Source organism: Carettochelys insculpta, chromosome 2, assembly GCF_033958435.1.
Source record: "Carettochelys insculpta isolate YL-2023 chromosome 2, ASM3395843v1, whole genome shotgun sequence".
Classification (NCBI taxonomy): Eukaryota; Metazoa; Chordata; order Testudines; family Carettochelyidae; genus Carettochelys; species Carettochelys insculpta.
The window spans coordinates 280,016,979-280,035,894 of record NC_134138.1 but is presented as its reverse complement, the minus strand read 5'-3'; the positions used below and the strand labels follow the sequence as shown (position 1 = coordinate 280,035,894).

Here is an 18,916-nt window from a genome sequence, read left to right as displayed (position 1 = left end):
CCCCCACCCTGCACACCGCCCCACACCCAGCAGCCTGCCCCCCCGCCCTGCGCACCGCCCCACACCCAGCAGCCTGCCCCCCGGCCCTACGCACCGCCCCACACCCAGCAGCCTGCCCCCCACCCTGCACACCACCCCACACCCAGCAGCCTGCCCCCGGAAGCTACACACCGTCCCACACCCAGCAGCCTACCCCCCTGACCCTGCACACCGCCCCACACCCAGCAGCCTACCCCCCTGACCCTACACACCATCCCACACCCAGCAGCCTGCCCCCCCGCCCTGCACACTGCCCCACACCCAGCAGCCTGCCCCCCCGCCCTGCACACCGCCCCACACCCTGCAGCCTGTCCTCCCCCACCCTGCACTTACGGCACAGGTCCTGGCTCCTCCAGCGGACGTACACCCCGCGCCGGTTGCACTCCTCAGCGTAGGTGGCGATGGCCGTGCACAGACACTCGCAGTCCCCCCCCGAGTCGCACCTGCCGGCACACATGTGGATGTGACCTGGGAGGCCCGGTGCCCAGGCGGCCAGGCTGGCTCCCTCTGTGGGCGTGCGTCCGGGGGAGGGGAACCCGGGCCGCTGAGGACGAGGGTTCAGCCCAGAGCCCCGTCTGCACCCCGGCCTTCTCCATGGGAGCTGGGCTGCCCCGCCCCCGCCATGCCCTTGCCACACTGGCGTCCGAGGGGCCTCGCACCCCTTGCCCTGCCCGCCTCGGGCCCCCAGCGAGGCGCTCCCCAGGCAGGCGTGGCCGGCCGCAGCACAGAGCACAGGGGCCGGCACCGGGCAGCCGGCGGGGCGGCGTGGGGCTGGCTGCGAGCGGGGAGAACGTGTGCCTCAGTTTCCCCCAGGAGGAGACTGGTCCGCAGGGGCAGGGCTGCGGGGGGGGGTTGGCGCTTTGCAGAGCTCCGGGGAGCCAGGTGTGAGGCTGCGGGATTGAAGGCGAAGATGCAAAGCGCCGTTGCAAGCCCGGGCCCAGGCCCGCACTGGCTCCCGGCCCAGCGAGGCTCCGCGGGAAGCTGGCGAGGGGCTGAGTCTGTCTGTGTGACACGCGGCGGCAGCTGAAATCCTGTGTCTCTGGGGGCCGCACACAGGAGGGGCTGCGCCTCGCTGGGAAGGGCTCCGGAAGGGGGGCTGACCCGGCCAGCGAAGGGCGTATCCAGAGACTTGTAGGAGAGCCGCCGGCTCCCCCCGCCGCAGCCGGCACCACGGCCTGTGCGACTGCTGCACCCAATGTGGCAGCTGCACCCGTCGTACCCGCACCCGCGTCCGTCTGGCCTTTCCCACTCGCCCTGCAGCTGCTGGACGCTAAAGCGCCAGCCCAGCGCACTCTGGGGGGCCAGGTCTGAGCCATGCACTGAGCCGGGCTGGGGCCGGGCCCCTGGGGCGGGAAGAACCTGTGTGGATGGGGGGCAATTGGTTCTCAGCACCTCTCCGGGGTAAGGCGGGGCCGGGCTGGGGCCCAGGGGAGCTGGAGTGGGCAGGGGGGGTGCTGGGTGGTGTGAGGAGGGGCCGGGCTGCAGCCCCAGGGGAACTGGAGTCGGGGGGGGGGGGTTGCTGGGGTTGTGAGGAGGGGCCGGGTGTGATGGAGTGGGGGGAGTGCCGGTGTGAGACTCCGGCTGGATGTGAGAGACAAGCAGAGCAGCTCCCAGCGGCTAAGGATGACCCTGGGGCTATAACCTAGGCTGGCAGGTAACACCTCAGCCCTGAACAAAGAGCAGGGAGGAGCTGAGCTGGTTTTGAATGGGCCGGGGGGGGCGGCAGTTAGAGGCTGGGGGAGAGGCAGCTGGAAGCAGCCAGCCTGGCGAGGGGGAAGCTGCACCCCAGAGGGGCCCCCCTCGGGCTCCTCTCCCCAGGACGGGTTGGAAGGACTGTCTCTGACTGCTGCACTGACACCTCTGTGCTGAGCTGGGCCTCTGGCGCCTCATAAACCTCCTGTTCTACCTGCTGAGTGAGAGTCACTCCTGCCTGTGGACGGGGTGCAGTGAACGGGGACCCCTGAACCCCATCATACTGGGCTGTGGCCCCAGGGGAGCTGGAGTGGGTGGGGGGGCGTTGCTAGGTGGTGTGAGGGGGGGCCGGGCTGGGTCCCCAGGGGAGCTGGAGTGGGGGGGGGTTGCTGGGTGGTGTGAGGAGGGGCCGGGCTGCGCCCCAGGGGAGCTGGAGTGCGGGGGGGGTTGCTGGGGAGTGAGAAGGGGCCGGGCTGCGCCCCAGGGGAGCTGGAGTGGGGGGGGGTTGCTGGGGGGTGAGAAGGGGTCGGGCTGCGGCCTCAGGGGAGCTGGAATGTGGGGGGGGTTGCTGGGGGGTGAGAAGGGGCCAGGCTGCGGCCTCAGGGGAGCTGGAATGTGGGGGGGGTTGCTGGGGGGTGAGAAGGGGTCGGGCTGCGGCCTCAGGGGAGCTGGAATGTGGGGGGGGTTGCTGGGGGGTGAGAAGGGGTCGGGCTGCGGCCTCAGGGGAGCTGGAATGTGGGGGGGGTTGCTGGGGGGTGAGAAGGGGCCGGGCTGCGCCCCAGGGGAGCTGGAGTGGGGGGGGTTGCTGGGGGGTGAGAAGGGGCCGGGCTGCGCCCCAGGGGAGCTGGAATGTGGGGGGAGTTGCTGGGGGGTGAGAAGGGGTCGGGCTGCGCCCCAGGGGAGCTGGAGTGGGGGGGGTTGCTGGGGAGTGAGAAGGGGCCGGGCTGCGCCCCAGGGGAGCTGGAGTGGGGGGGGTTGCTGGGGGGTGAGAAGGGGCCGGGCTGCGCCCCAGGGGAGCTGGAGTGGGGGGGGTTGCTGGGGAGTGAGAAGGGGCCGGGCTGCGCCCCAGGGGAGCTGGAGTGGGGGGGGTTGCTGGGGGGTGAGAAGGGGTCGGGCTGCGCCCCAGGGGAGCTGGAGTGGGGGGGGGTTGCTGGGGGGTGAGAAGGGGTCGGGCTGCGCCCCAGGGGAGCTGGAGTGGGGGGGGTTGCTGGGGGGTGAGAAGGGGCCGGGCTGCGCCCCAGGGGAGCTGGAGTGGGGGGGGTTGCTGGGGGGTGAGAAGGGGCCGGGCTGCGGCCTCAGGGGAGCTGGAATGTGGGGGGAGTTGCTGGGGGGTGAGAAGGGGTCGGGCTGCGCCCCAGGGGAGCTGGAGTGGGGGGGGTTGCTGGGGAGTGAGAAGGGGCCGGGCTGCGCCCCAGGGGAGCTGGAGTGGGGGGGGTTGCTGGGGGGTGAGAAGGGGCCGGGCTGCGCCCCAGGGGAGCTGGAGTGGGGGGGGTTGCTGGGGGGTGAGAAGGGGTCGGTCTGCGCCCCAGGGGAGCTGGAGTGGGGGGGTTGCTGGGGGGTGAGAAGGGGTCGGGCTGCGCCCCAGGGGAGCTGGAGTGGGGGGGGTTGCTGGGGGGTGAGAAGGGGCCGGGCTGCGGCCTCAGGGGAGCTGGAGTTGGGGGGGTTGCTGGGGAGTGAGAAGGGGCCGGGCTGCGCCCCAGGGGAGCTGGAGTGGGGGGGGTTGCTGGGGGGTGAGAAGGGGTCGGGCTGCGCCTCAGGGGAGCTGGAGTGGGGGGGGGTTGCTGGGGGGTGAGAAGGGGCCGGGCTGCGGCCTCAGGGGAGCTGGAATGTGGGGGGAGTTGCTGGATGGTTTCTGGCTGGCCGGCCTGGCACATCCATGCTCCGTGGGACAGTTTGGTGCCTTCACAGAATCCCAGGGCTGGAAGGGACCTCAGGAGGTCATCCAGTCCAGCCCCCTGCTTCAAGCAGGATCAACCCCCACTAAGTCATCGCAGCCAAGACCTTGTCCAGCCGGGACTTAAAAACCTCCAGGGATGGAGAATCCACCACCTCTCTAGGCAACACATTCCAGTGCTTCACCACCTGCCTGGGGAAGGAGTTTTTCCTAATATCCAACCTACACCTCCCCCTCTGTAACTTCAGACCATTGCTCCTTGTTCTGCCATCTGACACCACTGAGAACAGCCTCTCACCCTCCTCTTTACAGCTCCCCTTCAGGAAGTTGAAGGCTGCTATTAAATCACCTCTAAGTCTTCTCTTCTGTAAACTAAACAAGCCCAAATCCCTCAGCCTCTCCTCATAGGTCTTGTGCTCCAGCCCCTTCATCATTTTCGTTGCCCTTCGCTGAACCTGCTCCAGCAAATCCACATCCTTTTTATAGTGGGGGCCCAAAACTGGACACAATATTCCAGATGTGGCCTCACCAGTGCCAAATAAAGAGGAACAACCACTCCTCTAGATCTGCTCGAAATGCTCCTCCTGATGCACGTGTGCCGTTAGCCTTCTTGGCTACAAGGACACACTGTTTACTCATATCCAGCCTTTCATCCACCGTAACCCCCCTAGGTCCCTTTCCATCGTACTGCTGCTGAGCCAGTCGGTCCCCAGCCTGTAACAATGCCTGGGATTCTTCCGCCCCAGGTGCAGGACTCTGCACTTCTCCTTGTTGAACTGCATCAGATTTCTTTTGGCCCAGTCCTCCAACTTATCCAGGTCCCTCTGGATTCTCTCTCTACCCTCCAACAGATCTACCTGTCCTCCTAGCTCTGTGTCATCCGTAAACTTCCTGAGGGTGCAACCCAGTCCCACCCAGGCTTGCACTGGTGGGCCACACCCTGGGCTGTCAGTAGCCCTGTCTCTAAGCAATTTGCCCGGGTTTGGCCCTTTCAGCAGTGCCTGGAGAAACCACTCATGTTACACCGGGTGTGGCTGATGTCCCGGCCTGGGGCAGGCAGTGGGGCGACCCCCGGGGGGCAGGTGGGGCCGTGCTGTGTGCGTGCCATCGGCAGGGCCCTGGGGAAGTCAGGGAGCTCTGGCGCTGGCTGAGGGACTGGCGGGAAATGTGTGTTCTCTCCGGTGACCCCCACGGCGCCAAGAATTGCAGCAGACGCGCCCACGGCCCAGAGCCAGCCCCGGCTGGGCCGGCAGCAGCCCCTACCCGCAGGCATCGAAGACACACCAGTCATAGAACTGCTGGCAGGGCACCTCCTCGTGGCACGGCACAAACAGCGGCTGCAGGAGAACGCTGCAGCGCCGCCGGGCCCAGGGCCCCCGGTGAGCATTCGCCTGGCAGCAGAGAGACAATGAGAGCGCCCTGAAGCTCCAGCACCCCATGCACCCGAGCACCAGGAATTCCAGCACCCCTGCTGTCCTGCACCCTGCATTCCCAGCATCCCAAATTCCCAGGAACCATGCACCCCAGCCCCCCAAATTCACAGCGCCCCATGCACCCCAGCACCCCAAAACTCAGAGCACCCCTGTGTAATGGGGCTCGGGGTCCCCAGGCTCTGCACCCGTCCGCAGGCAGGAGTGACTCTCACCCGGCAGGAGAACAGCGGGTTTATTAGCCGACAGGACACAGCGTCGTACAGAGGAGTCAGTGCAGCCGGCAGAGACAGCCAGTCCCATCCACGCTGGGGAGAGGAGGCCCCGGAGGGGCCCCCAGAGCCGGGGCCTGGCCCCCTCCTTTGTCTCTCTCTCTCCCAGCCCAGACTCGCTGCTTCCAACTCCCAGTTCCAATTAAACCCCTCAGGCTCCACCTCCTCCTTTGTCTGCAGCCCAGAGGTGTCACCTGGTCACCAGGTTACCCTGAGCAGGAGTCCCCCACCCTCTGTGAGACACACACACACATGTATCACCCACTATATCACATCCTGTACCTCAGCACCCCACATTCCCAGCATCCTGAATTCCCAGCTCCCTGCACCCCAGCACCCCAAATTCCCTGCACCCCATTCACTTTGAATTCCCTGCCTCCAGCGCCCCAAATTCCCTGCACTCCTGTATCCTGAATTCTCAGCACCCGCTGCACCACAGCACCCCACATTCCCAGACTCCCTGACTCTAACCACATCCCAGCGCCACCCCTGCCCCCAGCACCCCACATCCCAGTCACACCCCAGCAACCCCCCAAGAGCAGTGCCCCAGCCCCTCTTCACCGCAGAGCTCAGCCCATGCGCCGCAGCACCGCCATCACGTCCTGCTCCCCGAAGAAGCTCGGGGCCGTACCGTGCAGGGGTGCTCAACGTCCTCATTGGCGACCTCGGGGCACAGGAGGCTGATGCGCCAGGAGTTGCCGAACAGGTCGGAGGTGGGCTCCAGGCTGCCCTGCCTGCTGGTGAAGTCATTCCCCGAGTCCCCGTCGAAATTCCCGCACAGCCCCGCCACACGGCCCTGGTGCCGGGGGTCCAGCCTCACGTACACCCGGGTGCCTGCGGGCAGGAGGCGGTGGGCTCGGGGCTTCCCAGAGTATGGAGGGGCGGCCTCCATCCAGGGGCACTCAGCACTCCAGGGGACGGGGATCCCCTCCTGTGCCCCACCAGGTGCTGGGGAGATGCCGCCTGACCCCCAATAGGAGCAGGAGCTCAGTGCAGAGGGGTTACTCCCAGCGCAGGGAGGGAAGGACAGGGTGCCTCCCTCCCCCACTGTCCATATGGCAAGGGGCAGGCTCAGGTCCCAGCCTGGAGGTGCCCCTGGCAGAAAGCTCCCCAGGGCAGCCCCCTGGCTTGGCAGGTTTCCAACCAGGCTGGGCACAGAGCGTGGGAAACAACTCTGCCCATGTCCCGGGGAGATGAGATGGGACAAGAGGTCGTGTTCTCGCGGGTTTCCAGCACACACGGACGGGCAGCAGGGCCCAGGAACAGCCCAGGAGCCCATCGGGGTAACAAGCCATGTGTTTCCTATGTCGCACCTGGCACTGCCCCGCCCCCGTGGCCTGGCACAACCCTGCCCTCAGGGGGAGACTCACCTCCGTCCCAGAGCACGCTCAGCCCCAGCTGGGAGATGAGGATGAGAAAGACGCCGGCTCGCTGCAGGCTGAGGCCGTTCCCACTGTAGGTCTTTGGGGGCTGCACTGGGACGCCGTTCACTGTCACATCCTTTCCTGAGCACAGTCAGAAAATTCAGCTGGACGGACAGTGCTGGGGGACTCCCATCCCCTGCCACGGGGCAATGCACAAGGCACTGCCTGGGAACACTGGAGAACACTGTACTGTACTGTACTGCACTGCACTGCCATGCAAAGCAACACACCTCCCTGTGCTGGAATGCACTGCACCACACTGCGATGCAACACACCTCCCTGTGCTGGGACACACTGCACCACACTGCGATGCACACACCTCCCTGTGTTGGAATGCACTGCACTACACTGCAGTGCGCACACCTCCCTGTGCTGGGACACACTGTACCACACTGCGATGCAACACACCTCCCTGTGTTGGAATGCACTGCACTACACTGCAGTGCGCACACCTCCCTGTGCTGGGACACACTGCACCACACTGCGATGCAACACACCTCCCTGTGCTGGAATGCACTGCACCACACTGCGATGCAACACACCTCCCTGTGTTGGAATGCACTGCACTACACTGCAGTGCGCACACCTCCCTGTGCTGGGACACACTGCACCACACTGCGATGCAACACACCTCCCTGTGCTGGAATTCACTGCACCACACTGCGATGCAACACACCTCCCTGTGTTGGAATGCACTGCACTACACTGCAGTGCGCACACCTCCCTGTGCTGGGACACACTGCACCACACTGCGATGCAACACACCTCCCTGTGCTGGAATTCACTGCACCACACTGCGATGCAACACACCTCCCTGTGCTGGAATGCATTGCACCACACTGCGATGCAACACACCTCCCTGTGTTGGAATGCATTGCACTACACTGCAGTGCGCACACCTCCCTGTGCTGGGACACACTGCACCCCACTGCGATGCAACACACCTCCCTGTGCTGGGACACACTGCACCCCACTGCGGTGCAACACACCTCCCTGTGCTGGAACTCACCTCCCATAATGCACCGCACCATAACACATGGTACCACAGTACAGGTCAGTACACTGTATCACACTGAACTGCGATGCACCACACGTCACTGTGATACACTGCAGTACTGCACTGAGATGCAATGCACCATAACTCTCCACACTGCAGTAACATGCAAGGCACTGCAGTGTACTGCAGTGCAATACGGTGTAATGGTCCAGGGTTCAACGGGAATGCCCTGTCGAAAGGGACCCTGGCGGCTGCAATCAGCACTGCTGGCCAAGCCACGAACACCCAGTTGGCGGCACACCAGGGCTAAGGCAGGGGGCTTGGCCTGGCTCTGCACAGCTACTGGAAATAGTGGCATGTCTCTGAGACCCCTCGTTACAGGGCAGCCCAGGAGGCTCAGTGCACTGCCCCATCAAGGGGCAATGGGTGGAAGTTACAGAGGGGGAGGTGTAGGTTGGATATTAGGAAAAACTCCTTCCCCAGGCGCGTGGTGAAGCATTGGAATGTGTTTCCTAGAGAGGTGGTGGATTTTCCATCCCTGGAGGTTTTTAAGTCCTGGCTGGACAAAGTCCTGGCTGGGATGATGTGATGGGGTTCAGGGGTCCCCCTGCACTGCACCCCATCCGCTGGCAGGAGTGACTCTCACTCAGCAGGTACAACAGGAGGTTTATTAGGCAACAGATGCCCAGTTTCTCACAGAAGCATCAGTACAGCAGTCAGAGACAGTCCTTCCAACCCGTCCTGGGGAGAAGCCCCTGAGGGGTGCCCCTCTGGGGTGTAGCTTTCCCCCTCCTCAGGCTGGCTGCCTTCCAGCTCTCTCTTCCCCTAGCCTCTAACTGCCGCCCCCACCCCCATTCAAAACCAGCTCAGCTCCACCCTCCTCTTTGTTCGGGGCTGAGGTGTTACCTGCCAGCCTAGGTTATAGCCCCAGGGTCATCCTTAGCCGCTGGGAGCTGCTCTGCTTGTCTCAGACATCCAGCCTGAGTCTCACACATGCCCTCCCCCAACTCCATCACAGATGACTTAGTGGGGTTTGATCCTGTTTTGGGCGGGGGACTGGCCTCAATGACTTCCCCAGGTCCCTTCTGGCTCTGGGAGTGGTGTGGCTCCAGATATCAGACATGGTTGTAAAGTTTTGCTTTAACAATTCTTCTCTCTAACCCTGTTCTTTCTCTTGTATTCATAAACACCTACGTAGTAGATCTAAAGAAAGACAGGTTACTCACCGTAGTAACGGTGGTTCTTTGAGATGTGTCCCCGTGGGTGCTCCACAATAGGTGTCGGGCTCGCCCGGTGCCGCAGATCGGATCTTCCAAGCAGTTTCTGCCGGACCGCGCATGCGCCGGTGCGCGCCGCTCCCTTGCGCGCTCCTGGCCATGTGCGCGATCCGGTCCCCGCCAGTTCCTTGACCAACCGCCTCGGATGCCCCTGCAAAACACTAACAGAGATCCGAAGCGGGGAGGATGGGCGGGTAGTGGAGCACCCATGGGGACACATCTCGAAGAACCACCGTTACTACGGTGAGTAACCCGTCTTTCTTCTTCGAGTGTCCCCGTGGGTGCTCCACAATAGGTGACTACCCAGCAGTAACCCAAGATAGCAGGTGGGTAATCGGATTATGTGCAGCTTGTCCCCGAGAGGACCGCTGTCGAGAGACGGGTATCCTCTTGGAATACCCTGTGAAGGGCGTAATGTTTGGCGAAGGTGTCGTAGGATGACCAGGTCGCCGCTCTGCAAATGTCTTTTAGCGCAACGCCCTTGAAAAAGGCTGTTGATGCCGCCACCGCCCTGGTGGAATGAGCCCTGGGAGTGGCCGATAAAGGAGTCTTTCTGAGCTCGTAGCACATTTTTATGCAGGATACAATGTGCTTTGAGATTCTCTGCGAGGAGAGACCTTCTCCTTTCGATTTGGGAGCGAGGGAGACTAGGAGTCTATCCGTTTTCCAGAAGGACTTGGTCCTGTCTACGTAGAAGGCCAGCGCCCTCCTCACGTCCAGGAGGTGTAGGCGCGCCTCTTCGTTGGAGTTATGAGGTTTTGGATAAAACGAGGGTAGAACAATAGGTTCGTTAATATGAAACTCAGAAGAAACTTTGGGAACAAAGGCTGGATGCAGCCGTATGGTTACCGCCTCCTTGGAAAAAACAGTGCAGGGTGGCGTTGCCACGACTGCCGCAAGCTCGCTCACCCTGCGAGCTGACGTGATTGCAAGAAGAAAGGTCGTCTTTATTGTAAGGAGGCGGAGGGGAACCGTGGCCAAGGGCTCGAACGGTGGTCCCGTTAGCGCGGTAAGCACCAGGTCCAAGTTCCACGAAGGTGGAATCGGTTTTCGAGGGGGGTATAAGTTTACCAACCCTTTGAGGAACCTGGTAACCATAGGATGGGCGAACACCGTGTGCCCTTCCTCCTCGTGTCTGAACGCCGAGATGGCGGCAAGGTGGACCTTCAACGAGGATAGCGAGAGTCCTCCTCTCTTGAGGTCCAGTAAATACTCTAGTATTGTAGGTATAGGCACCGAAAGGGGGGCCAGCTGTTTGGTAGAACACCAGGCCGTGAAGCGAGTCCATTTCTGCTTGTAGGTCTTCCTGGTGGAAGTCCTCCTGCTACTTTCTAGGACTTGCTGCACTTCCTCTGTGCATGTGCTCTCTAGGGAGCTGAGCCATGGATTAACCACGCTTGCAGTCGCAGGCTTTGGGGGTGCGGGTGCACTATGGACCCCTGGGCTTGCGTGAGCAGATCCGGCGCCACCGGAAGAGGCATCGGTGGCCGGTCCGACATGCGCAGGAGTAGGGGGAACCATTGTTGTCGATCCCACGTTGGGACTATCAGGATCATCCGGGCCCCTTCCCTCCTGGCTTTCTGCAAGACTTTGTGGATCAGCACTGTGGGAGGAAAAGCATAAAGCAGGGGGCCCCTCCACGGGATCGCGAACGCGTCCCCCAGGGACCTCCATCCCAGTCCTGCCCTGGAGCAGAATCGTGGGCACTTCTTGTTGTGCTGAGTGGCAAACAGGTCTATCTGGGGAAAACCCCATGCGTGGAAAATCGGCCGTAGCAGATCGGGACGGATCTGCCACTCGTGTGTGAGTGCAAAACGCCTGCTCAGCTGGTCTGCCTTCACATTGTGCGCACCCAGCAAGTATGAGGCTTTCAAGAGTATATTGTTGGCGATGCAGCAGTTCCATAAGCGGATTGCTTCTGCGCATAAGGCACGGGACCGAGCTCCTCCTTTCCTGTTTATATAAAACATGGTGGAGGTATTGTCTGTACTGATCCCGACGACTTTGCCTTGTATATGGTCTCGAAAGTGTCTGCAGGCGTTGAACACTGCTCTGAGCTCCAGTATATTTATGTGTAGTGACTGTTCCATGGGTGACCACAGTCCTTGAGTCACCTCTTCGCCCATGTGCGCTCCCCACCCTATGAGGGAGGCATCTGTAGTGAGAAAAACCGATATTTGTGGCTGGTGGAAGGGTACCCCTGTTAGCAGGTTCCTGGGGTTTACCCACCATTGCAGGGATTTGTGCACCTCCGCTGTGGGCGACACCACCCTGTGAACGGTGTGTACTGCCGGTTTGTATACACTCGCCAGCCAGTGCTGCATGCTGCGCATGTGCAACCTGGCGTTCTGCACTACGAACGTCGCCGCTGCCATGTGGCCCAGCAGCTGTAAGCACGTCAAGACCAGCACCGTAGGGCTGAAGGTGATGCAGGTGCACGAGGGAGCCGATGGCCCGAAAGCGAGCCTCTGGTAGGTATACTGTCGCTGTAACCGAGTTTATGCGAGCCCCTATGAACTCTATGTCCTGTGTGGGGTCTATTTTTGATTTTGCCAGATTGATAACCAGGCTGAGTGAAGAGAACGTGTTTGCTGTGACGCGTATCATGTGTAGTACCTCCCCCTTCGAGGCCCCTTTGAGCAGGCAGTCGTCCAGATACGGGAATATAAATACCCCCTGTTTGTGCAGGTAGGCTGACACCACTGCCAAGGGCTTGGTGAAGACTCTGGGGGCCGAGGAGAGGCCAAACGGTAGGACCTTGTATTGGAAGCGTGTGATGGAGTGGGGAATACCTGTGTGTGTGTGTGGGGCTCACAAAGGGTGTGGGGCTCCTGCTGAGGGTAACCCTGACAACCAGGTAACACCTTTGTACTGCAGACAAAGGAGGAGGTGGAGCCTGAGGGGTTTGAATTGGAACTGGGAGTTGGAAGCAGTTAGTCTGGGCTGGGAGAGAGAGAGAGACAAAGGAGGGGGCCAGGCCCCAGCTCTGGGGGCCCGTCGGGGCCTCCTCTCCCCAACATGGATTGAACTGGCTGTCTCTGCCTGCTGTACTGACTCCTCTGTACGATGCTGTGTCCTGTCGGCAAAAACCTGCTGTTTTCCTGCTGAGTAAGAGACTCTCCTGCCTGCGGACAGGGTGCAAAGCTTGGGGGACCCCAGAACCCCATCACAAAGTGTTCATTGCCTACCATGAACCGGAGGAATCGCCGGTGAGCCGGATGGATAGTTATGTGAAAATACGCGTCTTGTAAATCGAGGGCTGCGAACCAGTCTCCATCGTCCAGTGCTGTAAGGACGGAGGCGATTGTGATCATCCGAAAGCGTTGCTTGCGCAGGTACCGGTTGAGGCCGCGAAGATCTAAGATGGGCCTCCAGCCTCCTGTCTTTTTCTCCGTGAGGAAGTACCTGGAGTAGAACCCTTTCCCTTGCAGTTGCTCCAGCACTCTTTCCACTGCCCCTAGGAGCATGAGATGGTCTACCTCCTGCTTGAGCCTCGCTACATGGGAGGCCTCCTGGAGGTGGGGCCTGGGTGGAGGTCATGGTGGTGGGAGCGACTGGAAGGGGATGGCATACCCCGTGGCTATGATCTCCAGCACCCATTTGTCTGTGGTGATCCTTTGCCACTGGTCGTAGAATGGTCGGAGGCGATGGTGGAATAGCCGCTTAGGATGACCGTGTGCGATGGTAGTGATGGCGCAGCCCTGGATCTGTGTGTCAAACTTGTGGCCTTTGGCCCTGCCCCGAGGACGCACGGCTCTGTTGTGAGCGTCGCCTGGGAGGTCTGTACTGCTGGTGCTGTTGATGTCGCCCTTGCTCGTAACCCCTGTGGTACTGGGGGCGCTGTGGCTGGTACTGGTACCGTCTTTGTTGAGGGTAGTACCTTTTCTTTCTGTATGGAGGGGTGTAAATCCCCAGGGTCCTGAGTGTGGCTCTTGAATCTTTACTGGAATGAAGGACCGAGTCGGCTGATTCAGCAAACAGCTTCTGCGAGTCAAAGGGAAGGTCAACTATCTTTGCCTGCAGATCCCTCAGTATACCCGAAGTCTGGAGCCAGGACTCCCTTCGCATCACCACTGCCGTAGCTGTGGAACGTGCTGCTGTGTCCGCAACATCCAGGGCAATCTGAACTCCCGTCCTCGAGGCCGCGTAGCCTTCTTGCACGATGGCCTTGAGCACCGGCTTCTTGTCCTCTGGAAGCGAGTCCATGAGGGAGGTTAACCTAGTATAGTTGTCGAAATTATGGTTCGCTAAATGCGCTGCGTAATTTGCCATTCGCAACAGTAGAGTGCAGGAGGAGTAGACCTTTCTGCCGCACAGCTCTAGCTTCTTGGCATCTTTGTCTGTTCCCCCTGTCCTGAATTGGGATGTCTTTGATCTTTGTTGTGACGACTCCACCACCAAGGAATTTGGCTGTGGGTGGCTGAACAGGAACTCCATGCCCTTCGCCGGCACGAAGTATTTCTTATCCGCTCTCTTGTGGACAGGCGGAATAGTCGCAGGGGTCTGCCATATCGTAGTGGCGGACTCCAAGATTGCTTCATCAAGCGGTATTGCTACTTTGGAGGAGGCCGGAGGTCTCAGATTTTTGAGGAGCTTATGGTGTTTTTCTTGTACCTCTGCTGTCTGGATGCCTTGCGTGAAGGCCACCCTCTTAAAAAGCTCTTGAAACTGTTTGAGATCGTCCGGGGGATGGACGTCCCCCGGGGCCGTAGCCTTGTCCGGGGAGGAGAGCGAGGAACCGCTGGGGTACGTCTCTCTGGACCCTTCCGGTTCCTGTTGGTGATGGTACATCCTCTCGCTAGAGGTTTGCGAGGGAAAATCTCGGGGTTCCATAACCAGTCCCCCGAGATGCTGGAGTCTCTGTCCCCGGTCGCAATTGCCCTCGGGGGTACGAGATCGTCTGTGGGGATCTTTCCCTGGTAGATTGCCGATGGTGTCTATGCCCCGCGTGATAAGGGCGACCATGGCAGTATAGGCACTGTTCTTGGGAAGGTGACCTAGACCACTCCCTTGGTGCGTACCCCCTGCGTCTGGGGGAGCGAGATCGTCGAGAGACCTGGGACACTGGAGAGAGCGATTTTGAATAGTATTCCAGCGGCTCAAACCCCAGGAAGGGTGAAGGTGGTCCCAGCCAGGGCGAGGCTGGTTGTAAAAATGGAGACGGGGGCTCCGGGTAGGCTAGGGGGGACCCCTGCCTTCTGGTTGTAGGCTGCAACATAAGCGGAGGGCTGTGAGAAAGCAACTCCACAGCCCTGTCTGGAGAGGGGCTGCGACGCCTCGTCTTGTGAGCAGCCTTCCCCGTCCCTGGAGGAGGTAACTCCGCCCCTTGGCGTGTAGGGGATCTCTGCCCCGTCCGCGCCGTGCTCGGCACGCTCGAGGGCGGTGCCGCATGGGCGGTGTCCTCCGGTGCCTGCAGGCTGCGTGCCTGCGCATCCTCTCGGCAGGACTCGCATTTCTTAAATCCTGAAGAGGACATTGTTGGTGAGTCTTTCAGTTGTTAAACGGGTACTTAGCACCTTCTCTGTGCTGTTTTCCCCTTCTGATGGCCTGCCACAGCAGGAGGGCTGATGGCCCTATGCTCCTGGCCTCCGGCGCTTGTTACTGGGACTGGACTGAGCTGTCCCGCTTGCTGTTTGTTTGTTTGTTTGTTTGTTTGTTTTGAAAAATAACAACCGGCTAACTTGCAGTAGCCTAAGAACTTGAAAACTTTAAAGAAAAAACAGTTAAAACCATTGAATACGCTAACTTGGCCTTAGCCTAGTTCGGATTCCGTCTGCAGCCGACGGCGGTTGAGAGGAACTGGCGGGGACCGGATCGCGCACGTGGCCAGGAGCGCGCCAGGGAGCGGCGCGCGCCGGCGCATGTGCGGTCCAGCAGAAACTGCTTGGAAGATCCGATCTGCGGCACTGGGCGAGCCCGACACCTATTGTGGAGCACCCACGGGGACACTCGAAGAAGAACGGGAGAGTGTGCTGTGTGGGTGAGATCCAAACACATATTTACTGGGATCTGGGGCTGGGCCCTTTGGGGTCTGGGACGATCTGTGCAGTGCTGGGTGAAACAGGCTTAAGAGCCCCTCACCTGAGTTTGGGGGTTGTTGGTCTGGGCTGGTAGAGTGCCCAGAAAGTCTGTGGGTTTGCTTGTGTGGCTTCGGGCTGGCAGAGGTGCTGTGGGGGCTGGTTGGATTTGCCTTAGCGAGAAGGAAATCCCAGCCTGGGGCTGTGAGTGGCCCAGGTTTTAAACCAAGGTGCCTGGATTGATTTTTCTAGCTGTACCCAGAAAACCCCGTCATATTACAAGTGTACTACGCACTGCCCCACAGTGCACTGCAGTACACCTATGCAGTGCATGACAACGCAGTGAAGTGTACTTACACAGTGCCCCACAGTGCACTGCAGTGCACGAGAACGCAGTGAAGCGTACTTACACAGTGCACTGCAGTGCACGAGAACGCAGTGAAGCGTACTTACACAGTGCACTGCAGTGCACGAGAACGCAGTGAAGCGTACTTACACAGTGCACTGCAGTGCACCTCTGCAGTGCATGACAACACAGTGAAGTGTCCTGCAATTCAACTGTGATGGCTCTGCTAAACAGACGTACAACTCCCAGGCCCACTTCCTGCTGGCCAGGTGGGGGGCTGAGTCCTGCTTTGACCAGGCTGGGGGGCTGGAGACAGCACTGCCAGGCCGTGCAGGGGCTCCAGGCTCCTTAGGCGGCTGCCCAGGAGGAGCCCAGGACAGAGCCGTGAGTGGACCAGGCCGTGGCTGCCAGCTGGCAGGTGCAGGTCTGCACAGGACACTGGGGGAGCAGCAGTGGCTGGGCAGGGAGCCGGTGCACAAGGCCCCAGTGAGAGACACAAACTCAGCCTGGCCTGGAGTGGCAGGCTCTGGGCTGGGCTGGGCTGGGCTGCCTGGGGACCAGGCGGGAACCCCTAGCGCTCAGGTCCCCTGGGAGGGCTCTGCCAGCTCCCCTGTCCTGCCCGTTCCCTGAGCCATGGGCTGGAGACGTGGGAATTGTCACCACTGGGGTTCCCACAGCTGAGGCTGCTGACAGCAGTCGGCACACAGCCGCTCCCAGATGCTGGGCTGATCCTGCCTCCCCAGCCAGGTGAGTGCCAAGTCGGCTCCCAGCCGTGGGGCTGTCGGTCCCCACCACCCAGTTTTTGGAAATGTTAGGTGGGACAGGCAGCCCTGGCTGGGGATCCTGCGGGTGGGGCTGCCTGGCACCCCTGCTGGGGGCACTGGGGAGCGTGGGTCCCCCGTGGGCCAATGGAGGAAACCCTCACAATGTGCATAACTCGCATTACCGCGGGCCCAGCGCTGGGCTGCTGGGGGCCCGGCCGTAAGCGGTTTGGCCCTCAGCGGTGCCCAGGGACACCGTACATGGCTCCTGGCCCTGAGCAGCCACATTTACATCACCACCAGGCTGCAAGGCAGGGCTTGTAACACCATGTGGCACAGTGCAGCTGGGGGTCCTGGCCAGACCTCACTTGCCCCATGGCTGGGGGGGCCCTGGTCCGCTCCCCCACTCACCTCCCAGCTGCGGACCCCAGCCCCTCCTCCCAGCAGGGGTCCCCTGGCCGGCCCTCACTTGCCTCATGGCTGGGAGGCCCTGGTCTGCTGCCCACCCCCACCCCTCCCCAGTGCCAGACCCACCTCTCAGCAGGTGCACGAGGGTATCCCCGATCACCACCACGACTGACTTGGTGCAGGTGACGCCGCTGGTGCCGCAGGGCACGTTCTCGGCAGTGATGGCAAAGAGCCCACTGCCCTCGCGCACCAGCACGTACTCGCAGTCGCCCAGGAAGGAGAAGGGCCGCCCGTCGAAGGTGATGTAGTGAGGGTCCCCCGTGGCCACACAGATGCCCGCACAGCGGTGGGTGCTGCACTGCCAACGCCGGCCCTGGCACACGCTGCACAGTGAGGGGGAGCTCAGCCGCCCTGCGCTCTGGCCCTGGGCACCCCCAGATGTGCCAGTACCCCAGCACCACCATCAGCGCCCCTGGTGCTGGGCATTACCAGCCCCTCCCACCCTGGGCACCAGCAATGCCCCCAGGTTCTGCCAGCCCCCAGCCCTGGCACCACTCTGGCACATCCGACTGGGCACGCTGGCCCTGCCCAGGCCCTACCCTGCCCCTCGCCCCGCCCACCCCCTCGGCCCCACGCAGCTGGCGCCATCAGGGCCGCTGGCCGGGCGCCCTCACCAGGTGTTGCAGTCCTTGGCGATGGTGTCGTTGGGCTGGTAGAGGCGGCCGTTGTGGTAGCAGGGGCACTCCTCTGGCAGGACGCAGCGCTCCTTCTGCGGGGGGAAGAGAAGGGCCCCGGAGCTCCCAGCTGGCCCTGGGTGAGCAGGGCTGTGAAGGGAGGGGCTCCCTGGGGGTGGGGTGAACGCAGGGGTCTGGCGAGGAAAGGCCGCCCCCGCCCCACCCGTGGCACGCTTCCTGAGGGGCTCAGGCTCCCTGGAACGGCTGGGAATGCCCTGGTGCTGCCCCGATGTGGCAAGGCTTTGGCATGGTATTGTGAGCCTGCGCGTGCCTCAGTTTCCCCCGGCGCTGCCTTGGTGGCCGGGCTGTGGTGGAGGGGAGAGTTCGCTCTCAGGGCGGGCAGAGCGTGGGTGTGGGTGGCCTGGCTCCAGCTCACTGCAGCTCCGGAGTGGCCAAGGGAAAATCCAGTCGCCTGGCAGTGGGTGCCCAGTCCCCCACACTCCCCTGGGGCTGAACGCCCTGGACTCCCCTGCTGGAGCCCAATGGGCAGGAGGGGCCAGGGGACAAGTGCTGGGGCTGGAAGCAGGTGGAGCCCCCCTCCTCCTCCCCCACCCAAGGAGGCCTGACACGTGGGTCCCAGGGGCTCCCCACAGCCGGGCCAGCTCGGGCTGGCCAGGACAGACTCTGCCCGGCCAGGACAGACTCTGCCCCTCCTTCCTTCCCTGGGCTGCCCTGAGGGCCCCCGGCCGCGCCAGCCAAGGCCTGCACCGGGCTGTGCCACGCGAGGGGCCTGATCCCTGACGCGACCCAGCAGGGCCGTCTCCGTGGATGGGGTGGGGGGCGGCTGCAGCCCGGGCCAGGCTGAGGAGCAGTGAGACCGCGTGGTTCACCTGGGCAGAGCAGGACCCACGTTGGGAGGGGGAGAGTCCGGCACGGGGCAGGGGTCTCCCTGAGACTGTCCCACAGATGGGGGCACAGCCCCAAGCTGGGGCTCCGGGACAGGCTCACACCGCCCCACATCCAGCCCAGCTGCCGGCTGCCCCCGGTGGCAGGCGGAGCCAGCAGCTGTGAGGAGAGCAGAGGCTCACCAGCCACACGGTGCCCGGTGGGCACACGCAGCCGTCGGAGCGGCCCGGGCAGCTCTGGTTGCCCTCGGCAGAGTCGCAGGTGCGCAGGCAGGACCCGTAGGCATAGACCAGCTCCCCGGGGCAGAGGGCAGCCGCGGGGCAGGGGTGAGTGGTGCAGTTCCAGACCCCGTTGGCACAGATGCTGCAAGGCAGGGACAGGGTCAGGGACCCCTCGCGCCCACCCACCCGCAGATGGCAGGGACGCGATCAGGGGACCCCTCGCGCCCACCCGCCCGGAGATGGCAGGGTCAGGGTCAGGGTCAGGGGGTCCCCTCGCGCCCACCCGCCCGGAGATGGTGGGGACAGGGGCTGTGGGGGGGACTTTCCCGGCCAGCTGCCGGGTCTGCGCAGCTGCCCCACTGGGACTGGCTGCTCCCGGGACAGGACGCAGAAGGGCCGGCCCTTCCCGCTGCGCTCTGACAGCTCCAACACAGGGTCCAGGTCCCCCCCTCCCCAGAGAGGCACAGTCCTGTACACCCCAGGGTCCCAGCCGGCGCCCACAAACACACCCCAGGCTTGCCAGGCACGGTGCCTGCTGCAGGGGCTGGCTCAGGCGCG

The 18,916-nt window shown here is 62.5% G+C and overlaps 1 protein-coding gene across 1 annotated transcript in view; it reads right to left on the bottom strand.

The window, feature by feature from the left end:
- LOC142008354 (SCO-spondin-like) overlaps positions 1-18,916 on the bottom strand; it is a 157,040-nt gene that overhangs the window by 103,691 nt on the left and 34,433 nt on the right. Inside the window, exons 19-25 of the mRNA XM_074985534.1 lie at positions 18,320-18,500; positions 17,232-17,326; positions 16,684-16,940; positions 6,698-6,832; positions 5,959-6,161; positions 4,889-5,016; positions 373-482 (exon numbers count right to left, since the gene is read on the bottom strand). Coding sequence (XP_074841635.1) covers positions 373-482; positions 4,889-5,016; positions 5,959-6,161; positions 6,698-6,832; positions 16,684-16,940; positions 17,232-17,326; positions 18,320-18,500 — 1,109 coding nt within the window. The remainder of the gene's footprint in view (positions 1-372; positions 483-4,888; positions 5,017-5,958; positions 6,162-6,697; positions 6,833-16,683; positions 16,941-17,231; positions 17,327-18,319; positions 18,501-18,916) is intronic.